This window comes from Chenopodium album, chromosome 4 (genome assembly GCF_948465745.1).
Source record: "Chenopodium album chromosome 4, dcCheAlbu1.1, whole genome shotgun sequence".
Taxonomy (NCBI): domain Eukaryota; kingdom Viridiplantae; phylum Streptophyta; class Magnoliopsida; order Caryophyllales; family Amaranthaceae; genus Chenopodium; species Chenopodium album.
In genome coordinates, this window is record NC_137837.1 from 19,156,212 (window position 1) to 19,179,074 (window position 22,863).

Below are 22,863 nucleotides of genomic sequence, written 5' to 3' on the forward strand. Positions count from 1 at the left end.
ATACACATTATTGATATCAACATTGTTAGTTGATAATCATTTGAATAAATCATTTGTATGCACAATTGACTCATTAATATGAGTTTGATAGACGTTGGGAGTTTGGACCTAGAACAGTTGTGTGTCCTAATTGCAAGGCCCTTATGTGGATAGAAGAAAGGGTAAAGGGTAGCAGTAAAACACACTCAAGGTTCTATCATTGTTGTCAAAGTGGGCAAGTTAAATTGTCGCTTTTACCTTTGACACCGCCATATTTGATGTCAATTTTGCCATATCAACAATTTCGAAACAATATTAGAGCTTTCAATTCTATGTTAGCTTTCACCTCTATGGGCAGTCGGATTGATAACACAGTTAATGATGGTAGAGGCCCCTATGTCAATCGTATAAGTGGTAGTAATTACCATAGAATTAGAACTTTACTCCCTGAGCTGGGAACTGGACCAAAGTTTGCACAGTTGTACATTTATGACACTGATAACGAAACATCCAACCGGCTACAATACATGGGGGCCACAGAGGCTTCTTCCTTAGATCCAAGAATTTTACAAGGACTACAAACGATGCTTGATGATATAAATCCATATGTTGCAGTCTTCAGAAATGCTGGCAGTATGTTGCGTGATCAAGGGGAGCATCAAGATTTGAGAATAAAGCTAATTCGCGCAAGAGAAGGCAGACAATACATCCAACCAACTGTAAGTGAAGTGGCTGCATTGATGGTGGGTGATGGGACTGAAGACATAGGTAATCGAGATATCATATTGCAAAAAGTAGATGGTGAGTTACAAAGGATTGATGAAACTCATCCAAGTTATATGCCTTTACAATGCCCACTGCTGTTCCCATATGGTACCGATGGATGGAGAGTTGGGATACCTAAGGCGTCAAGTACAAGTACCAGCCGAACTACTGTGACAATGCGACAATTCTATGCATTTAGGATACATGATAGGGAAGAAGAGGGTGACACCTTGATTGGTTCTGGCCGCTTATTGCAACAATTTGATGTTGATGCATACGCTGCAATGGAACAATATCGATTATCATGGATAAGGAGAAATCAAGGCAGGCTTCGCTCTGATTTATACAATGGACTCCAAGATGCAATCAGGGCTGGAGATGTCAATGCTACTGATGTAGGTCGATTATTCATATTACCATCATCCTTCACACGAAGCCCCCGTAATATGGCCCATCATTATCAAGATGCTACGACAATTGTTCGCGTTTTGGGTCCACCTGATTTATTTATAACTTTCACTTGCAATTCAAACTGGCCTGAGATTGTAAATGAGATATTTACACGTGGAAGTTGTCGCACTGAAGATAGACCAGACATTGTAGCACGTGTTTTCAAGATCAAATTGAAACAAATGCTTCGCAATTTGAAGGATAACAAGAAGTTTGGAAAAGTCATTGCTGGTGAGTTGTGTTAATTAATTAATTATGCAATCGTACTATTTTTTTGACATATCTAATTAATTAACATGGGACATATTTCATGTTTCAGATTTTTATGTCATTGAATTTCAAAATCACGGACTTCCACATGCGCATATTCTCATAACATTGGCTCCAGAAGATAAGCCTAAGTGTCCAGAGGATATCGATGTAATTATTTCTGCGGAAATCCCTGACAAGGATACAGATCCTTTGGCATTTGAAACAATTACCAAGAACATGCTCCATGGACCATGTGGGCCATGTTTAATCGATGGAAAGTGTTCAAAGCATTTTCCGAAGAAATTTTGTGCTGAAACCACGTTTCATGATAATGGCTTTGTGCAGTATAGACGTAGACAAAATAGAGAGCCCATCATTGTTAATGGAAGGGCGGTAGATAATCGTTGGGTGGTACCATATAACAGAGATCTATGTGTTAAGTACAATGCACACATAAATGTTGAGCGTGTTGCTGCGAAAGTGTGGTAAAGTATCTATACAAGTATGTTACTAAAGGTCAATATCGAGCAACAGTTGTCATTGAAAACAACTCAACCACACGACGTGATCAAGAGGCACGACAAGGAAATAGAGTGGATGAGATAAAACAATACTTAGATTGTCGATATGTGTCGGCCATTGAAGCATGCTGGAGAATATTTGAGTTTAATTTGCAACATCAATATCCTTCAACAGAACTGCTTCAGTTTCATCTACCTGGTGAACAATTTGTAGTTTTCAATGATAATGATGATCTGCACACAGTCCTTGAATGACCGAGATTGCAACAAACCATGTTAACTATGTGGTTTCAAGCTATCAAGGATTTTCCAGAAGCAAAACAATACACTTACCAAAATTTTCCTATGGGATTCACATGGCATCGTTCTACAAAAAGGTGGGCACAACGACAAGAAAGACCTTGCATTGGTAGATTGCCTTTTGTTCATCCGAATTCTGGGGAACGATATTACTTACGGATGCTTTTAACAAAGGTTTGTGGAGAGGAATCTTTTGAAGATATACAAACTGTTGATGGTTTCATCCACCCTACCTTTAGATCTGCGTGTCATGCCTTAGGGTTGCTTGACGACGATAATGAGTGGCATGAAACTCTGTCAGAAGCCTCTAACTGGGCATTGGGTTCACAGTTGAGAAACATGTTTTGCTCCATATTGATGTTTTCAGAAGTAGATCCGAAACAGTTGTGGGAACAACATTGGGGTGAACTTACCGATGACCTCGAGAGAATTATGCAACGTCAAACTAGAAACCCTAACTTACGATTAACTCCTGAAGAGATGCAGAATCAAGGATTGCAAGAGATTGAGCATATATTGAATAAACTTGGAAGGTCATTGACAGATTTCCCTGACATGCCACAACCTTCTTCGGAGTTAGCACGCAATGCCTTAAATCGGTTGATAAGAGATGAACTTGAGTATGACACACATGATGAAGCCAACAGATTTAATACCTTAGTTAGAGGGTTAAACACGGATCAATATAGAGTATATGCTGCAATACTCGATGCTCATTCTCGAGATGTAGGTGGCCTATTTTTTGTCTACGACAGTGGTGGGACTGGAAAGACATACCTGTAGAACACTCTGATTGCGAAATTCAGATCTAAAAGAAAGATCATGCTCTCTATGGCTTCATCGGGAATTGCTGCTTTGTTATTGTCTGGGGGTAAAACCGCACATTCGACTTTCAAGATTCCTTTTGATCTTGATCAACATTCCGTTTGTAACTTCAAAAAAGACTCAACCCGTGTGTAGGGAACAATTCAAGCCTTTAAAATCCCACTATCTTGAACCCCACTGTGATCATACACTAAAGTACGGTGGCGTCCAAAAGGGAAGAAGATAGAGCAAAAGAGTCGCCAACAAGTTTTTAAGGAACTTGTAAACCATCACGAGGTGAAGGTTACACCCCTTAACGATCCAAGAGATCGTCAACTCCATAAGGTCATGAACCAAATAAGGGTTCGGGGATGATGGTACAAATCCAACCTAAAAGAGATTGAACCTGCCCTAATAATAGGCCTCTACTTTATTCTGCTCGTATTCATGTGCGCTTTCTGATTAACATGCAATCAATAGGATTAACCCTAAACCTGTTTAATCTATGTTGGTTGAATATTAATGCACAAATAAACTAATATTGGCGATCACTTGAATTATAATCACAATTAACCTAACAAGATTATTAATTATCTTATTAAACGTGATTACAAGTACCAATTCCCTTTAACATGCATAAAAGGTGTGATCAAGCAATAACAATATAAAAATATGCATATCAAGCAACATAATAAATAAATAATCAACATCATTAATAAAAAATAATATCAATCATAAATATAATAATCATAATCATGTTAAAGCATAGCAAGATCCTAAGCATGATACTAACAAGATTAATAACAAACCCTAGCATGTCACTAAACAATAAAAATCAAATCTTTAACCCTAACATGATACTAACATGAATAAATATTAGGAAGAATATAGGAAGAGAATAAAAGGCATCATAGCAATCATATTTAATATTAAAAATACCCTAGACATGATACTAGGAATCATAACAACAATATAAACATGATTTCTACATCATAATATCAATAAATCAATTAAAGTACTTACTTGGATGCCTCGTACCTCTTTCTAATAACAAAATACACACGTTAGTAACTTCAAGGAAAATAATAATCAAAACAATTAAATTAAATAATTGAAATAGAGATTTGGGACCAAACCCTCAGAAATTAAAACCTTTCACGTCTAGGGCGAAGGCAACTTCGAATATGGCTAGGTGTTTCTAGATCTAATGAATGCGGAATTTTGTATGAAAACCAAAGTTTAGAAAAGAAAGAATGAATGAAGAGATGAATGAATTCAAAGAATAATCAAGAAAATCTTGATGAGAGTTGGTTAAGACTTAAGAATAGAGAGAATTGGTGAATGATAGATGTAGATGATGAAGATAGTTGATGAAGACTTAAGAATAAGGAGAATTCGTGAATGAAAACGGAGTTTTTGATACGATATTTATAGAGAAAATCATCCAAAAAAGATAATTTATCAAAACAGAGTATGAAGACCACAAATCCACCTTGGCGCCAGACCTGGCTCATTGGCGCCAGGAAATGTGGCTAGCGCCAGGCGCCAATTCTGGCGTCTGGCGCTAATCTTGATTCCAGGCGCCAAGGCCTGGGGTTGGACGCCAAACCGGATTTTAACGCGTTTTCGAAAATCTGATAATTTTACCGTACTGGAAGATAAAATAATATAATTTCGGTCGAAAATGCTATTTGATCTAATTAAAACTCTGAAGAATCCTAATTGAATTAAAAATGATAAAACCTTCTAGAATGTTCTAGAAGACCAAAACCATTCCTATTTACATTAGGAATGATAAATCATATTAGGCCCTCCCCTAGATCATTGGGCCGTACTTAAAACTCAAACCGGGCCCAGTTTAGTAAATTGACCATAAATTCCTCAATATTCATCGGAATTGGGCTTATAATATATCGTTGGAAAGGTCTTTGCAAGCCCCATCCAACTACACCACTATTGGACCCATATTATGGACCAACCAAACTGGATTGGCTGTTTTCTTAAAAATAAAGTTTTCAAAAACAGGGAGAAGAGAAAAGAAAAGAAATAAAACTTTCCGCAACACTAGACCTTTCCACACTTTCGTTTCATTCGATTATGATTCAACGTGAAAGGTACTCATCACTGGGTTTGGTTTTGGGGAGACACAAATGGGTGTCTACACCGTGCTGATTTATCCGTAAAGCATCATTAATTATATGGGATGAGGCTCCAATGACCCATCGATTAGCATTTAAGGTTGTAGATCGACATTTCAAGGATATTTGTAATGACAATAGAGTTTTCAGAGGTAAATTGGTTGTTCTTGGTGGAGACTTTAGACAGATACTTCCCGTGGTGCCAGATGAAGGACGAGAATCTATTGTTGCAGCTACCTTGCATCGAGCGCCCTTTTGGACAGACTGCCAAGTTATGTGCCTAAGGATAAACATGCGTTTATGTCGAAGTGACGTTCCATCCGATACCCTTGAACAAATTCGAGAATTTGCTGATTGGATAATAAAAGTTGGAGAAGGAGTAATAGCAGGAGTGTCCATTACAGAGGAAGGTGAACCAAATTGGATTGAAATATATACCACGTGATTTTTTGATAACCAATGATGAACATGGTTTGCAAAATCTCATTAACTTTGTCTTCCCCAACTTGCCTTCAAATTAGACGGATTGGGAGTACCTCAAGGATCGCGGAGTTCTAGCACCAACAAACAATGATGTAGATGAGCTAAATTCGAAAATTTTATCAATGTTACCAGGAAACGTGCAGAGATACTATAGTTCAGACACTTTGGGTCATACAGAAGATGGTGGGACCCTTGATAACATGGAGCCTATGGAATTATTAAACTCATTAAATTTGTCAGGTTTTCCTAATCATTGCTTATAGTTAAAAGTTGGTGCCCCGGTAATATTGATGCGAAATATGAACCAATCCATAGGGTTGTGCAATGGAACACGCCTTATAATCAAGAAATTAGGCTATAGAGTGATTGAGGCACAGGTGATCACAGGTCCAAGAGCTACAGAATCAGTTCTAATTCCGCGAATTGATTTAACACCCTCCAACAAGAAGATAGATCTCCCTCTTAAAAGAAGGAAATTTCCATTAAAATTAGCCTTTGCCATGACAATAAATAAAAGCCAAGGACAGACGTTGAGCAAAGTTGGCATTTTTCTCCCTAGGCCCGTGTTTAGTCATGGTCAGTTATATGTTGCAATGTCACGAGTTACATCTCCTTCCGGGCTAAAAATCTTAGTACAAAATAAGAAGGATGTTTCTCACAGTTTGACTAAAAATCTATTATATAATTGCAGAGTCACTTCACCACAACCCTCCAATCAAATCACCAATACTCAAATCCCATGCATTTGAGTTTTTTATTTTATTTTATTTTATTTTATTTTACAAACCAATAACTACCCAGTACCCATCCCATTATATTATTTATTATTTATTTTTTAACATAAAAAAATCAATAAGGATAATAACTACCCATCTCACCCTTTTTTTTTGTTTGTTTGGATTTTTTCAAGGAATTGCAATAATTAATAAAAGGGAATTTTAGTTTTTACCACCTTCCAATAACCACTTAATTGAATTTACCACCTCCAAAAAAAAACCATTTACTTTACCACCACCAAAATTTCCAAAAAATTGATTTTACCACCTTCAAGTGGATTCCGTCCATAAAACCGTCAGTAGGGCCCACCGTTTTGACGGTTCTTCTTCAACGGCCACGATTTTCCGTGCACCACCACAGCGCCACCGCCGCCTTCCCCCCAACTCACCACAGCCCTCCCCGAAACCACCGACTGCCACCGAAACCACCACAGAAACCCACCAGAACCACCACGCCACCCACAAACCACCAACACCCACGCCCACCTACACAACCACCACCGAAACCCAGACCACCGAAACCCACCACTACGCGAACCCAGACCACCAAAACCCACCGGCCCACGAACCCAGACCACCGAAACCCATTAGCCCAACCACCAACAAACCACCGCCACCCACCAACCACGAAACCCACGAACCCAGTTCCCTAATTAGCCCACGAAACCCACGAACCTAGTTCCCTAATTAGCCCACGAATCTTGCCATAAATGGCCGAAATCGGCCGATTTTGGGGCTTAGTGGCCTTAACCGGCCGATTTCGGCCTTTTAGGGCCGGATTCGTGGCCGTTTAGGGAGGACAAGGGTTTTGGGTTTGGTGGTTTTTGGGGGCCATATGGTTGCGGGAAAGGGAGGGGGAGGGTTCAGGTGGGTTGGGGCTGGTGGTGCGACGCCGGTGGTGGTTTCGGGAGGGTTGTGGTGAGTTGGGGGGAAGGCGGCGGTGGCGCGGGGGTGGCGCTGTGGTGGTGGCTGGGTAGTTTTAGGTTTTTTAATTTTTTTTTTTAATTTTTTTTTTAATTTTTTTTTTAATTTTTTTTTAATTTTTGTCCAATAATATGGCGACACGTGTACAAGATAGGCCCCACTAACGGATTTATGGACGGAATCCGTTAGTTGGAGGTCATTGGTGGTAAAACTGATGTTTAATTTTTTTATGTGGTGGTAAAGTAAATGGTTTTTTTTTGGAGGTGGTAAATTCAATTTAGTGGTTATTGGAAGGTGGTAAAAACTAAAATTTCCTTAATAAAAATTCAATTTTTTTTTTTAAAAACATTACTAACATTTCACTTTGTCTTATTTTCTTTCGCGTATAATACATGTCGTGTATTAGCACGGATACACAATTCATTTATCAACAATTACCATAGCACTCTAAATCCCCAACCCTTCAATTATATGCATATTTTTTGGGGATTGTCCTACAAAACAATTTCCACTTCCTTAATCATCAAAATAAAAATAAAAAATGTACAGCACGCTATTTGCGCGACTGGCCTCACCGAATAGTTACTTGCGAAAGATAAAAAAATAGACCTATGACAATAACTACGTAAACCCTATAACATAGAACAGGTACCCTTTATAGATTTAACACACCTACACTTCCCTAATCATCAACAAGCTATTTGCGCGACTGGCCTCGCAGAATAGTTACTTACAAAAGATAAAAAAAAAAAAATAGACCGTATGATACTTACTAAACCCTATAACACAGAACGGGTAACCTCTATAGATTTACCAAAGTAGCACCCACATATAAGAGTTAGCAATTTACTAATATTTAATATAGAAGATTTGAATAGATCATTGTAAAGCAGATCAGACCACAACAACTCTAAAAAAACATGACTTAAGTTACTACATCAAATCAACTTCCGTATTTGAAATATATTTTTTCTTATATTATATATTTAATTGTTTCTAATATAAAATATATCCCGTGCATTTTGCACGGGTACACTCTAGTATTGTGTATAAAGAAGTATTAAACAGTGTAAATTAGATATGTATGTAGTTTTGTTATAACATTTACTTAGTAACTATTAGCAAAGTTTGTTTTAGTGTTATTTATTAGATTTTTTTTGTCATGTTAATGCTACCATTTTACTTTATTAAAGATTTATTTCATTATCTATACTATTTGTTTAACCTTTATACATGTGCGAGGTTGGATCAATGATTATTATATAGATGTAAATTATTTTTTATGCCCATGCCACTTCAATAATGTTAAAATGCAGGAAATGAACACGATATACACACCATGTCGTTGTATTACCCTTACGACATTGAATGTGAATATGAGAGTGCATTTATTATGGATGGTCACTGAACAAAGTAGAGCTAGAGGTACAAATTATGTCCATCGTTCATGGAGTATGGTATTCACCGACTCAGAGGTTTGAACTATATTTTTACTTAGTACTTACTTTTTTTTCGATTTATTCATTTATTTCACACTCATGTTTTTCATTTTCAATTTCTAGGGGGACGAAGTTCAAATTACATTATTTAATGCTGACATTGATAAATATAAAGAGATCTTGAAACAAGGAAAGGTTTATTCAATTGCTCAGCTAGAGCTTATGCCTCTAGATACATCTTACAAATATGCCACTAACCAAATGAGGTTGAAATTTGGCAACAAGACCATGATAACAGAAATTCTTGATGATTGTGATGATATCCCAAGGTACAATTTCAGGTTTATTGAATTTTGCAACATTCCACAGTACCTTCACATGCGCAATTCTCCTCTCATCGGTATGTGTCTTTCAGTATTTAAAATAAATAGTATGAATATTTATTGCATTTTTTAACATTAATTATTGAGTTTTAATGGTCATATCCGATCTTTTTTTTCCTTGATGATGAATGTACACAAATGTTATTGGATTGGTTATATATGTGTCTGAATCATATAGAGTCTCGGGTGGGAGACAACAATTCAAAAGAGATGTGTTACTCTGCAACACAAAGTAAGAGCATATTACAAAAGTTAAAATATGTTTATGTAATTATAATAACTTATGCAATGTTAAGTTTTATTTTCCTTTTTTATTAAAAAAAAATTCTAATGACATATTTTGATTTATAGCATGGAAACAATGAGGCTAACTTTTTGGGAAGGGTTTGCTCATGATCAAGGTCGTTTCTTATTCTATGAGCTTAATCAGGATCATGTGTTGGGTGCATCCATGGTATCAGTTGGCTCCTATTATGGTAAAATAAGTTTTTTAAAATTATCTAACCATAGAAAGACTATGGTGTCATTTTTATTATTATCATTACTTTGAATACTTTTACTAACCTTCTAATAGGTGCATGTCTTTCGACTGTTGGACGTACCAGACTATTTATTGATCCTGATATCAATGAAACTGATGATTTACATGGCTGGTAAGCCTAAAAACATTATAATATATAATGTAAGTTTATGTTGCATACTTATGTACTTATATAACTCATATTGGAATGCGGATGATGGATATGTCCAAAAACATATCACCTGGAGTCAGTTATTAGCCAATAGTATCTCTGAAATGGAAATGGTGTTTAATGCAAAAAGGATCAAGTTAAATCAGTTTTCAGCTGCTCATAATGTATGTATATCAACAATTATTGATTTCATTTTCTTATACATGAGGTATTTAATATTTGATGTGTGTTTTCAGGTAAAATACTTTCGAGTACTAGCAAAGGTGTTATCTATTGATTCTTCTATGCCTATTTGGTATGAATCATGTGCTCGACACTCAAGGAGAGCTGATATGTGTGTGGAGTGTGACCCCTCTTTTAGTAGGCCAAGGTATTTTCACTTTTTTATTTTATTTTAAAAAAATATAAATATAACCTGCTTTACATATCACTATACCTAATTATATCATATCAATAATAACAGATATAGAATCAGTGTTAAAATTGGTGACGCTACAAATACATTGTCTGTTACACTCTTTGGCCAATATGCTGAGATGATTATCGGTTGTCCAATATCAAGTATTCAAGCGATGACAGATAATGTAAGTATATCCTTTAATCATATATATTAAAGAATTACTCACCCGCATAATGGCTACATTTGTTATTTATGAACAGGAATTTGGAGACTACTTTCTAGAGGAGTATCTGAGTGAACGATTGATGAATACATACAACTTCATACTACATGTTCCCGAGATAGGAAATGATGATATCATAGTTGCATCTGTTTTACAAGTAAGATGGGAGGAAGAATTCTATTACCTGAAACGTGAGATGCGTGGACAATCTAATTGAAGACTTAATTTCATTTAGCATAATATTTCAAGAATTTAATTTTTTTTTTTTTATATATGAATTTTTTTTTCAATTTGTAATCAATTTGTTTTTTCATTTTTTTGGTTTTTGTTGTTATTATTTTTGGTTTTATTAAATACCATTTGCATCTATATATTTTGTATTTTTTTAATCCTATCCTTAATTATATTCCGTGCATTAGCACGGGCACATTCTAATTAATCTACCGTTGTAAGGTAATTTTTTTAATTTATTTTTTTTTCTTATAATTACGTCACCTAGGTTTTCCTACTATTCTCTCACAACCGCATAACTGATGAAATTTTTGTTTCTTTTCATTCATCCTCCTCTCCCTCATCCTTCTATAAGCTATGATTTTTTTTCCATTTCCAGAGAATTGCTAGCAAGTGGGTCATCACTTCAGCATCGCACCAAAATTGTTCACCATTTATAATTCACTACTAACGCCTAAGGGAGGGTTCGAGATTTCATTGTTGATGATTGAATTGTCAATTTAATCACAAAGGTATAGATCTAAATCCCTTTTTTAATAACTTGATTTTTATAGATATTTAATTTCTTGGTTACGAGTGATTTTTTTAGATTTATATTATTGTAAAATCTTTTTTAATCATTATTTTTCAACTGGGTGATTTGAAGAAACTGATTTTTAATTGTATTGGTTTTTGTAGATCTGAAATATCCTCATGATGCTCATTGTGATTTTGTTTTTGTAATTTATTCACTTTTAATTTAGATCATGCTCTTGATTTTGATGTAATGTATTATGGTTTATGCATACAGGTTGTTTTTTAAAGGAAGCTCATAGTAAATGAGTTATATAGCGCTTTCATATGATACTGCATTGATTTTTTAATTTTTTAATTTTATTTATTTTATTTATTTATTTTTTTTTTGTGGGTTTGTATTAATTGTAACTGCATAATTTTTTCAATGCAGATTAGTCAAGGTTCGAGGTGATGAGAAGAGTTGCATACAAATTTTCGCAAAAAATCATCTTTTGTTTTTCTTTCTTATTTTACATTTGATTGTATTATTATTTTAATGAAATTTTCTTTGTGGAGACGGATGCACAATGCTTGGTGCATCTGGTTTTCTTTAAATAAAAAAGGCGGAATGAACATTTAGTTAGTAAATAACATATAGTTGTTTTGTAAAGAACATATAGCTATTTTATAAAGAACGTCCACTTTTATATGTTTTTTTTGGTAAATCTAAAGAAAATTTGTAATATTAGTTAGAACATGACAATATTAAAGAACATTATTCATATAGTAAATGTACATTTGGTATAAATGATAATGTATGCATTTGAAAAAGTACATTTTATTGTATTATAATGTGCATTGTATTATATTCTAATGAACATATATGTGATAATGTTGGTTACATGTTTAATGTACATTGTATTATTTGGACCATGTAAGTACATGAAAAATAACATTTTACTGTATTTTAATGTATATTGTATTATTTGGATTTATAGCTTTTTCTAAATTTGTCTATTTGCTTGCTTTCTTCATCCAAAATGTATTAATCAGTCAATCTTCTTCAAGAACTTCATTTTATTTCTCATTGGAACAACAAAATTACATTAAAATCGCAATTAATTCCCAATAAAATCAAATATTACAATTTTCAATCAAATTTATAAAAACCAAACACTCAAACTCAAAATAAACAAGTATGAATGTCAAATAAACAAGTATGAATGTCGAATTTGGTCTTACCTTTCATTTTTATTGTCATCTTGAACAATTTTGGACTCAAAATTTCAAATTGCTTGAAACTTTGCTTGAGGTTTGAGGAATTTAAATGAGTTTCAAGTTTTGTTTGGAGAGAGAAAGTGAACTTTTGGTAAAAAAAAAAAATTGAAATGATTTGTAATTAATGTATGGTAAAAAAATAAAGGAAAAATGGAAATTAATAATCCCACCTTTGCCATTTCTGCTCAAAACAATCCCACCTTTTCGAAATCTAGAAATAATCCCACCTTTGACCCCTATCTGCTCAAAACAGTCCCTTTTACATACAACCTGTTTTATAGATTAAACTTTTTTTTTAAAAAAAAAATTTGTTTCCCTTTAATCACTCTCCTCCCACCTCACCACCCTCTTTCATGGCAACCCACCATAGCCACCACCACATCACCACCGAACCCCCACCCCACTACCTTCTTTTTCTCTCCTTGCCACTGCATTTTTCTCTCACCACTTCCAACAACCTGAGCACCTTCTTTCTCTTTCCTTTTACTGCACTTTCCCCCACAAACCCCCCCCCCAACATATGTAGCAGGCTGGCAGCAACCCACGCATCTCCCCCATGCCACTTGCCTCCCTTCGAATCACAATAACATCTCCACACCGAACACCAACCTTCAACCTCCCACATTAGCGCAACCCAATTGCTTTCCTATTCGAGATTTTGAACCAAAGACGGGGAAAGGGAAATAAAATTTCCCAATTTTCGGGTTGTTGATCATCGAGAAACGGGGAAAGAGGTTAGGGTGGGGGCTTATGTTCGTCGACGTGGAAGGGGTAAGGGGTGGGGATTGTTGTCCGCCGACGGGGAAGGGGGTGGGTCTGGCGAGTCAGGGGATTGCTGGTCGTTGGCGGGGAAGGGGTGGGCCTGCCAGGGGAAGGTGGCTCCGGCAGGGGAGTCGGGGAAGAAGAAATCTTTTTTTTTATAATTGTTTTTTTTATAATTTTTAATAAAATAAACCAATTAGAAGGTGACACGTGGCAAGTCACCTTCTACAATAGGTTACCAATTTCACAAACCGGTTTAGGGACTGAATTGAGCAGATAGGGGTCAAAGATGGGATTGTTTCCAGATTTCGAAAAGGTAGGATTGTTTTGAGCAGAAATGACAAAGGTGGGATTATTAATTTCCATTTTTTCAAAAATAAATAATTATAGTACTATTTATCTATTTCATTATACAAAATTTCTTTTAAAATATATATATATATATATATATATATATATAGGGGAGGGATCCGGTGAGAATAGGTCCATATGTGAGAATTCGTACTTATATGAGAACTGATTTAAAATTTAGAACATGTGAGTAAAAATTTAGAACATGTGAATTAAAATTTAGAACATGCGAGTTAAAATTTAGAACATGTGACTCAAATTAAAATTTTGAACATATGAGTAATAATTTAGAACATTTGTGTGAGTAATATGTTTAGAACATCTGATTTAAGAATTAGAACAAGTGATTAAAAATTTATAAAATTTGCTTTATGAAATTTTAAACAAATGAGTAAAATTTAGACATATGATTTAAGATTATGAACATGTGAATAAAAATTTAGAACAAACTGATATAGAATATAGAAAGTGTGAGTAAATAATTTAGAACATACGAGTAAAAAAAATAGAACATACAATTTAAAATCTGGAACATATAATTAAAAATCTTAAAACACACGTTTTAAAATTTAGAACATACAAGTTAAAATTTTGGAACAAGTTATTTAAAATTTATGACATCGAACTTAACTAATTTATGGTTTAGAACATGTGAGTACTAAATTAGAACATTTGATTTAATTTAGAATACCTAAGGAAAAGTTTAGAACATCAGATTTAAAATTTAGAACATGCGAGTAAAAATTTAGAACATAAAGAGTGTTCTCACATAAGAAAAATTCTCACATAAGAAAATTTCTCACGAGAGCCTTACAAATTTGTTGCACAAAAAACTGATGTACATTATAAATGAACACTATGTTCTTTTATATGCCCATGTACATTAGTATATACTTGCATGTTTATTCCGCCTTTTTGTATTTTGGAGCACCATGCGGAACGTGCATCCGCCTCCAAGAACCAAGCTTTGTTATTTTAATATCAATTTTGTTTTTTTTTTTTTTGACAAAGAGAACAAGGAAAACTAAAAACGAAAACAAATAAAATGACGACGACGAGCTAAACCAGCCAAAAGATGAGCATATCTAATCTCCAGTCTGGAGACCTTTTGAACTGCAAACCTATGGAATCCCGCAACTATCTGCCGAATTTCACGCAAAATCCAAATAACCGAGATGGTATCCGAGCTCTGACCCCCAACCAGCGTCCTGGCTGAACAACAATCCGTAAAAATTCTGACACTGGAATAGCCTTTATCTCTTACATGTCAAAAACCAAGTAAGCAGGCAAATAGATCAGAATGAAGGGCAGAGAGGCGAAACCCGCTTGCGCCCCTCCCCCAACGAACGGGGAAGATAAGTCAGAAGATAAGAACCAACCCATACTAGCACGCTGATCCCTGGCATTCTAAGAACCATCTAATGTAAGACAAATGTTATAATGTCCAGACGGATCACCCAAACCAAGAAATTGTGGAGATGAAAACCCAAACCCTGGAGGACACGAGGGTTGTGAAAGATCAGACAAATCCCTAGCCTCTTTACTTCTAGATTCCCAAGAAGCAGCCACAGCGAATATCCCAGTAGGAGAATAGACCTCCGAAAAGAAACGAAGATTATTTCTAGTTAACCAGACAGCCCATAAAAAAGCCAAAAGACCATCTAAACTACACCAATCCTTAGAGGCCACAAAACCACCAATGGACTTTGTTAACCACGTGCAGAAGTCACGATCCATGGGCAAAGTCCGAACCGCCTCCAGAGGATGAGAAGACCGGACCAAGGTAGTAAATTCACATTGTTGGAAAATATGATGGATTTTCCTAGATGGTGATGACAAAACCCACATATAGCATCAACTCGCACACCTTTTAATACCAAAACAGCCCTCGTGGGAAGACCATTATGTAAAATCTTCCAAATGAAGAGCTTCCATTTCGGTAAGATTGGAAGTCCCGGAATTTCTTCCACCATCCTGGGATGATGTTAGAAGGCAAAGACCTATCCAACCAGGTCTGATTCAGCAAGTGAGCATACGCAGATTTAGTAGTAAAAGACCCATCTTGAGTAAATTTCCAATAAACAAAATCATCAATTTCTTCATGCGGCCTTTCCATTCCAAGAATGGAATCCGCTATAGTAGGAGGAAAAAGCTACGAGATACGAGTACTATCCCAAGCTTGATAAATGGGATCAATAATCTTCTATACCATACAGTGGCGGAGCTAGGATTTTTATACTGGTAGGGCACCGTACCATTTGAAAATCCGACCCGGCCTAAAATCATTAAAAAATGAAGAAAATTAATCAAGACACATCTATTTAGTACATAACAATCATTAAAATGTTCTTAATATCATTAAAATAATCTACTTGACAATTGTATTTACAAACCTTTACTATTCCACAACCCATCAAATGAGACCCCAATTCAAGACCATAAGCAATGACCCATTTACAATTTATTTAGAATGTTTTTTATGAGTTTAGAATCACTAAGCTAAATAGATTTTTCATAACAAAAATACTAATTATAACTAACAATTTAGGCATATACATGTTAAAAGAAATAGGCAAGAAATATTATAAACAAATAATCAACAATTAAAGTAGATGAATCTCGACTCTCGAGTCTTCAACTCTTGAAAATGGTCTATTAATTATCGATCTTAACTAGAAAAGTAATTTTTTTTATATGAATTACAAATTATTTTTAAAAAAAATAAAAAAATTGGAGTTGAGCAAGAGAATCGAACCCATGACCTTTGTAAGAAAAGGTATGGTTCTAAGACCTCCAACCACTAAGCTACTGCAAAGTCTTAACATAATATGTAGCTTTTTATTGTATTTATGTAATGTTTAAATTTTCACTTTTTTTTCTGGCAGAACACTTGCCCTACCAGGACCTATGATGGCTCCGCCACTTACACCATAGAAGGAAGCCCGCCTGGGGGAAAAGAATCCTTGAATCGAATGGAAACCCCCGGAACCCAGTTGTCGTCCACAATATTGATCTGAGAGCTAGAGCCCACCTTCCACATAACTCCCTAAGAGAGAACATGGGCCCCTTCTAACAAACTCCGACATTCCCAAGAAGGACGGGGAGGAGAACTAGTAGCTTTGTGGTTTATAAGATGAGGATAACGAGCACGATAAATCCTCAAAACCAAAAGGTGTGGATGAAGCCACATTTATTTGGCTAGCAAAGCCGAATTGAAATAGGGCACATGGCGAATGCCCAAACCCCCTAAGCCTCGAGGAAGATGGAGGGCCAAGGGATTAACGCTACAACCCTAGAAGAATTGTTATTTTTCCACCAAAAACGAGTCAGAAGGCGGTCAATACGATCAGAGATAGTCGTAGGCAACTTAAAAATCGAGAGCACGTGATTTAAAGAAGCAATGATTACCGTATTAATAAGAACTAACTTGGTTGCTTCCGATAAATGTCGAGAGTTAAAAGCAGACAACTTTTTCGACACTTTATCCACCAAGGGCTGAAATTGATGACATTTAGCACGACCTAAATCCACCGAAAGACCCAAGTAGGTGGCAAGCGAATTTTTAGCTTGCATATGCAAAGCAGAACTTAAGAACTCACGGTAATCCTCAAGAGTATTCGAGATAAACTGAACATTAACCATCTGACCAGACACGGTGCAAAAGCGGTTAATGACACCCAAAAGATGAGAACAGACCTCTGGGTTCACCCGGAAGAATAATAACACATCATCTGCAAAGAACATATGGGAGATTTAGGGAGCTCGTCTGGTAATGCGTAAACCTTGAAATAAACCAGAATCCTCAGCCTTCCGCAACATAACTGAAAAAACCTCCATACAGAGAACGAATAAATAAGGATACAAAGGATCTCCCTGACGTAAATCACAAGCCGAACGAAGCACAAAAGATGGCCTGCCATTGATGAGGATCTGGTACAAGATCGTAGAAACACACTGCTTAATTAATTGAATCAAATAAGGCAGAAACCCAAAAGCCTTAAGCTCGACCCATAAAAACTCTCAATTAACCCTATCATATGCTTTGTTCATATCCAACTTCAAAGCAGCAGAGCATAATCTCGAAGATGAGGAATTGTAGGGAATAAATTTCAAGCATTAACCCTTAGCTCGAACCCCACTGTGATCATACACTAAAGTACGGTGGCGTCCAAAGGGAAAGAAGATAGAGCAAAAATAGTCGTCAACAAGTTTTTAAAGGAACTTGTAAACCGTTCATAGGATGAAGGTTACACCCCTTAACGATCCAAGAGATCGCCAACTCCATAAGGTCTTGAACCAAATAGGGTTCGGGATGAAGGTACAAATCCAACCTAAAAGAAATTGAACCTGCCCTAATAATAGGCCTCTACTTTATTCTGATCGTATTCATGTGCGCTTTTTGACTAACATGCAATCAATAGGATTAACCCTAAACCTGTTTAATCTATGTTGGTTGAATTTAATGCACAAATAAACTATTATTGGCGATCACTTGAATTATAATCAAAATTAACCCTAAACAAGATTATTAAATATCTTATTAAGCGTGATTACAAGTACCAATTCCCTTTAAACATGCAATAAAAAGGTGTGATCAAGCAATAACAATAAATATCAAGCAACATAACAATAATCAATAATAAATATAATCATGATCATAAAATTATAACAATAAAATAATCATCATAATAACAATCATATTAACCATAATAATAATCATGTTAGTCATAATAATAATAATTATAAAATTATAATCACAATCAAAACAAATATAAAAATAATCATAAATCATGTTAAAGCATAATAAAAATAGCAAGATCCTAGGCATGATACTAACAAGATTAATAACAAATCCTAGCATGTCACTAAGCAATAAAAATCAAATCTTTAACCCTAACATGATACTAACAATCATAAATATTAGGAAGAGCATAGGAAGCATCGCAGGAATCATATTTAATATTAAAATTACCCTAGACATGATACTAGGAATATCATAATAACAATACAAACATGATCTCTACGTCATAACATCAAAAAAATCAATTAAAGTACTTACTTTGATGCCTCGTACCTATTTCTAATAACAAAATACACACGTTAGTAACTTCAAGGAAAATAATAATCAAAACAATTAAATTAAATAATTGAAAGAGAGATTTGGGACCAAACCCTCAGAAATTAAACCTTTCACGTCTAGGGCGAAGGCAACTTCGAATATGGCTAGGTGTTTCTAGATCTAATGAATGCGGAATTTTGTATGCAAAAGACTAGTTTAGAAAAGAGAAAGATAAAGAATTGATGAATGAGAAGAGAATTAGAGGATTAATGAATAATTGCGAATGAAAACTAATTGTAGGTGAATGTAAATTGAAAAGCTGGTTGTTCATGAGAATTCGCGAGAATTGGTGAATGAAAACGGAGTTTTTAATACGTTATTTATAGAGAAAATCAGCCAAAAGATAAAATTACAAAACAGAGCACTTGGCGCACACAAAACGAGATTGGCGCACGCAAAACAGAGCTTGCGCCAACACCAGTTTATTGGCGCCAGGCGCCAATGCCTGGAGTCAGGCGCTAGGCCTGTTTTTGACGCGTTTTCGAAGATCAGATAAGTTTTGCCGTACTGGAGGATAAAATCGTATCTTTTCCTCGAAAATGCTTTTTGATTTAAATTAAAACTTTGAAAAGTCACAAAAGTCAATTTATCAATGTTAATTGAATTAGGAATGAAAAGAACCTTCTAGAAGAATCTAGAATACTAAAACCATTCCTAATTGCATTAGGAATGATAAATCATATTAGACCCTTCCCTAGATCATTGGGCCGCATATAAGGCTCAAACTAGGCCCAGTTTAGTGGTCATAACTTCCTCAATATTCATCAGAATTGGGCTTATAATCTATCGTTGGAAAGCTCTTGTCAAGCCTCATCCAACTACACTACTATTGGACCCATATCATGGACCAATAAAACTGGATTGGTTGTTTTCTTAAAAATAAGTTTTCGAAAACAGAGAGAAGAGAAAATAAATTAAAACTATCCGCAACACTAGACTTTCCACACTTTCGCTTCATTCGATTATGATTCGACGTGAAAGGTACTCGTCACTGAGTTTGGTTTTGGGGAGACACATTTGGGTGTCTACAGAAGCCCCCACTTTGACTGAGTTTGGAGAAACACGAGTTTCGAAAACAAAAGTCAAAGTATCGATAGGGACGGAGAATGATTCAGAACGTTCTGCGATCCTAAATCAATCTTGTAACGCCGATACCTGCAAAACTAGCGTTAGTTAAACAGATAAAAGAGTTAAGAAACGCGTACCTTGCACCGTCGAGCACACGTCTCTAGAAGTAACCGATTTGCCGCTGATTTACCGTTATTTTGATGACCTCCTGCAAGCTAGAGAATGTCATCCCGCTTGAAAATTGCTACACCTGTAACTGCTTCCAATATAGAAGACTGCTTCGCCTGAAACGATCCTCCTCCGCTATGATAATATTCCACGTCCAAGGGAATACCATCGAAGATTGTTCCACTTGAAACAATCCCCATCCGCATTGATAATATTCCACGTCCAAGGGAATACTATCGAAGATTGCTTCTCTTGAAACAATCCTTAGTTGTTTGTGACAACTCTCCACAATCTAGGGAACGCCACCTTGCTGTTTCAATGTTCACTCGTCTCTGAACAAAGAGCTTCTTTTTAATATGTTCACGCGTCTCTTAACAAAGAGCTTCTTTTTTATATGACTCCAATTTTCGCTGTGATAGTCTTCGAAAAGATCACTGCTTTTCAATCTTTAATGCTGCTATGCCAGTACGTCGGCGCTTAGCTGCTTGTGAACCAGTATGTCGGCAATCCTCTTTTATTTGGGAATAGTTGCCAACACAACTCTTGTATGATGTATGACAATCCGATTTAGGGAAATTTGTCAATGCCACGTAACAATCCATCCTTGGAAATGTTGCCACGATGAAGCGACAATCCGTATCTCGGAAAATTTGCCAAAATCCAATTTTTGGAAAAGTTGCCAATGCTTCGTAACAATCTTTCATAAGAATTTGGCTACGATTGACAATCCACATCTTGGAATATAACTCTTGAAAGCAATCCACCTTAGAAATTTGCCAATGCTATGCGACAATTCTTTTAGGAAAATATTGCCACAATTGACAATCCGCGTCTTGGAACATTTGCAAAACAGAGTCGACTGACAATCCACTTCGGGAAAATTTGCCACTTACTAAAATGAATGACAATCCACGTTGAGGAACCTTTGCCGAAATTTATGATGAATAGAGTCCTACAACAATCCTTTAGGAAATTTTGCCATAGGGAACTGGGTGTATGACAATCCAATCTCGGAAAACTTGCGAACGAGTCGATGAATGTATGACAATCCGAACTTGAAAAAACTTGACAAACAAAGAAGGAGCACGACAATCCATTTTTGGAAATATTTTCAGTTGGGGATGACAATCCAATTTTGGAAAAATTGTTGTTTAAGTGCTTGCTTTTAAACCGATTGTAATGAGCTAGTGTTTTAGGTGCTTAAGCTAAGTGAGACGATCTTTCGTCAGGTCGATCACTTAGACTGTAATCAAACCGACTACTTAATCATGTCAAATTGCTTATAGGGGCTAACTGGCGTACCAAGGAACCCGAAATTGTTGCATGAGGTCGAAATCACCTTTCAGAGAGGCTTCGAGCTCTGTCGTTGCTGAGATATTTCTGGCGCCAGGAATCTGAGTAGGGTCCTCCCTATTCTGCTACACCTGTATTTATTTTGACTATAGAACTTTTCCAATCTTTTTAATTATCTTAGGGTTGACTTAAAGTTTAGCATTGCTTGACTCATTGACTCGACACGACTCAAGGTATAAACTTGACTCGCTGTGATTGACTGACTCGAGGTTGACTCGACACGAAGTGAAATGACACGTGTGACTCATGACCCGTGGGTGAATAGTGTTTATTATGTGACTCGAAAATGCAAAAAAGCAAAAAATTTCCGTCATTTTTATGGAGGGTACCGACTTTCTCCCAAAAAAGAAATACGCGAAAAAGAAAGAAGCGAAGTGTTGAAGGTGCATGTTGAATGTGCTTAGTCAAATATTGTTTGATACTATCTCTCAAGGTGCAAGGATTAATTCATCCTAGGCTATCTCAATGGTTGAATCAATGATGAAGGTAACTTAGGCACGGAGGCTAAGCACTTCATACTTCGTGATGCAATAACGATTATGATTGATGAGTGATGTCGATATGACAAGGCATGCTTCAGCGTTGTGTTAAGACTTCATGACAAAGGGTTCCTAAGGGAATTATATTTGGCCATGTATCTGTGCAGTGTGTGAAAGTGACACTAAAGTTAGGCCGCAAGAGCAAAGTGTGTGGAAAAATACATATTGAAAAGAGTCAAATTGTGGTGATTCTTAGGCTGGGTAGGCTAATAATATAAGGATCAAGCCCCCAAGTCTAGCTCTAAATGAATAGGGATGAGCATTGGATATCCCTTGATATGATCATGGTGTATGTGTGTGAATGTGAATATGAATGCATGTTTATTACGGCCGCACCTAGATGTGAGGTTGCCTACGTATCCGTTAGGAATCAGGCCGAACGTAGCTCTAGCCGAACCTCGCACAAGTGTGTATACCTCAAAAAGGTCTTTTAAGGGTTGTAACGTGGTTAAGCTAAAGGTTTGAAGAAGAAGAAGGGGATAAAGGCTCAAGACCCTAGATTAGCCCCCAAGGTGTGCAACCTTGCTTTTGAATCTTTATATTTTTATGCTTGAGTTTCTACTCTTTTTTAGCTCTTTTTGCTTTAGCATTTATTTTATTTTCATAAGTGTGGGCAATCCCGATCATGCGGTCTATCACTCACTTGGCATTCATGTTTCTCAGGCACGGTACCGAGCACTCTATAAGAGACGCAATCTGAGACGTGTTCTTATCAAAGATATTTTCATATCAAAGACATTGGAACACTTGCCCTTTCGTACACTTTTATTTATTTTTGCTTATTTTTGCTATTTTAATCTTTTGAATTCACTCAAGCCTTTTTAGAATTGCATAAGTTACACACCATCCCATCCCAAGGTTAGGTAGATGTAGATTGAAAAAAGAAAGGTCTATCGTTAGACGAGGCTCAAAGTGGCTTATGAAAAAAGGATTGTATATTTGAATGGTGAAAGGAGATATGATGTGGCTA

The 22,863-nt window shown here is 36.0% G+C and overlaps 3 protein-coding genes across 3 annotated transcripts; 2 read left to right on the plus strand and 1 right to left on the minus strand.

Annotated features, from left to right (window-relative positions):
- Nucleotides 1–329: 329 nt before the first annotated feature.
- Nucleotides 330–1,935, plus strand: LOC145627754 (uncharacterized). The gene is made up of 2 exons (XM_081680104.1): nt 330–1,425; nt 1,514–1,935. Exons 1-2 carry the CDS (start codon nt 330–332, stop codon nt 1,933–1,935), a joined length of 1,518 nt encoding a protein of 505 aa, XP_081536230.1.
- A 314-nt stretch (nt 1,936–2,249) lies between these two features.
- Nucleotides 2,250–3,050, plus strand: LOC145627755 (uncharacterized). Its single transcript, XM_081680105.1, has one exon. It carries the CDS (start codon nt 2,250–2,252, stop codon nt 3,048–3,050), a length of 801 nt encoding a protein of 266 aa, XP_081536231.1.
- A 12,498-nt stretch (nt 3,051–15,548) lies between these two features.
- LOC145627756 (uncharacterized) lies at nt 15,549–17,390 on the minus strand. Its single transcript, XM_081680106.1, has 2 exons — nt 17,074–17,390; nt 15,549–15,660 (listed from the first exon to the last, which is right to left on the minus strand). Exons 1-2 carry the CDS (start codon nt 17,388–17,390, stop codon nt 15,549–15,551), a joined length of 429 nt encoding a protein of 142 aa, XP_081536232.1.
- Nucleotides 17,391–22,863: the final 5,473 nt, after the last annotated feature.

Excerpts from the sequence above, each read along its gene's own strand:
- LOC145627754 (XM_081680104.1), top strand. The coding sequence starts at position 330 with ATGGGCAGTCGGATTGATAACACAGTTAATGATGGTAGAGGCCCCTAT. Across the intron at positions 1,426-1,513 it reads GTTTGGAAAAGTCATTGCTG|ATTTTTATGTCATTGAATTT; the intron begins GTGAGTTGTGTT and ends TTCATGTTTCAG.
- LOC145627755 (XM_081680105.1), top strand. The coding sequence starts at position 2,250 with ATGTGGTTTCAAGCTATCAAGGATTTTCCAGAAGCAAAACAATACACT.
- LOC145627756 (XM_081680106.1), bottom strand. The coding sequence starts at position 17,390 with ATGTTCTTTGCAGATGATGTGTTATTATTCTTCCGGGTGAACCCAGAG. Across the intron at positions 15,661-17,073 it reads CATTTATCGGAAGCAACCAA|ACCTGGTTGGATAGGTCTTT; the intron begins GTTAGTTCTTAT and ends TTGCTGAATCAG.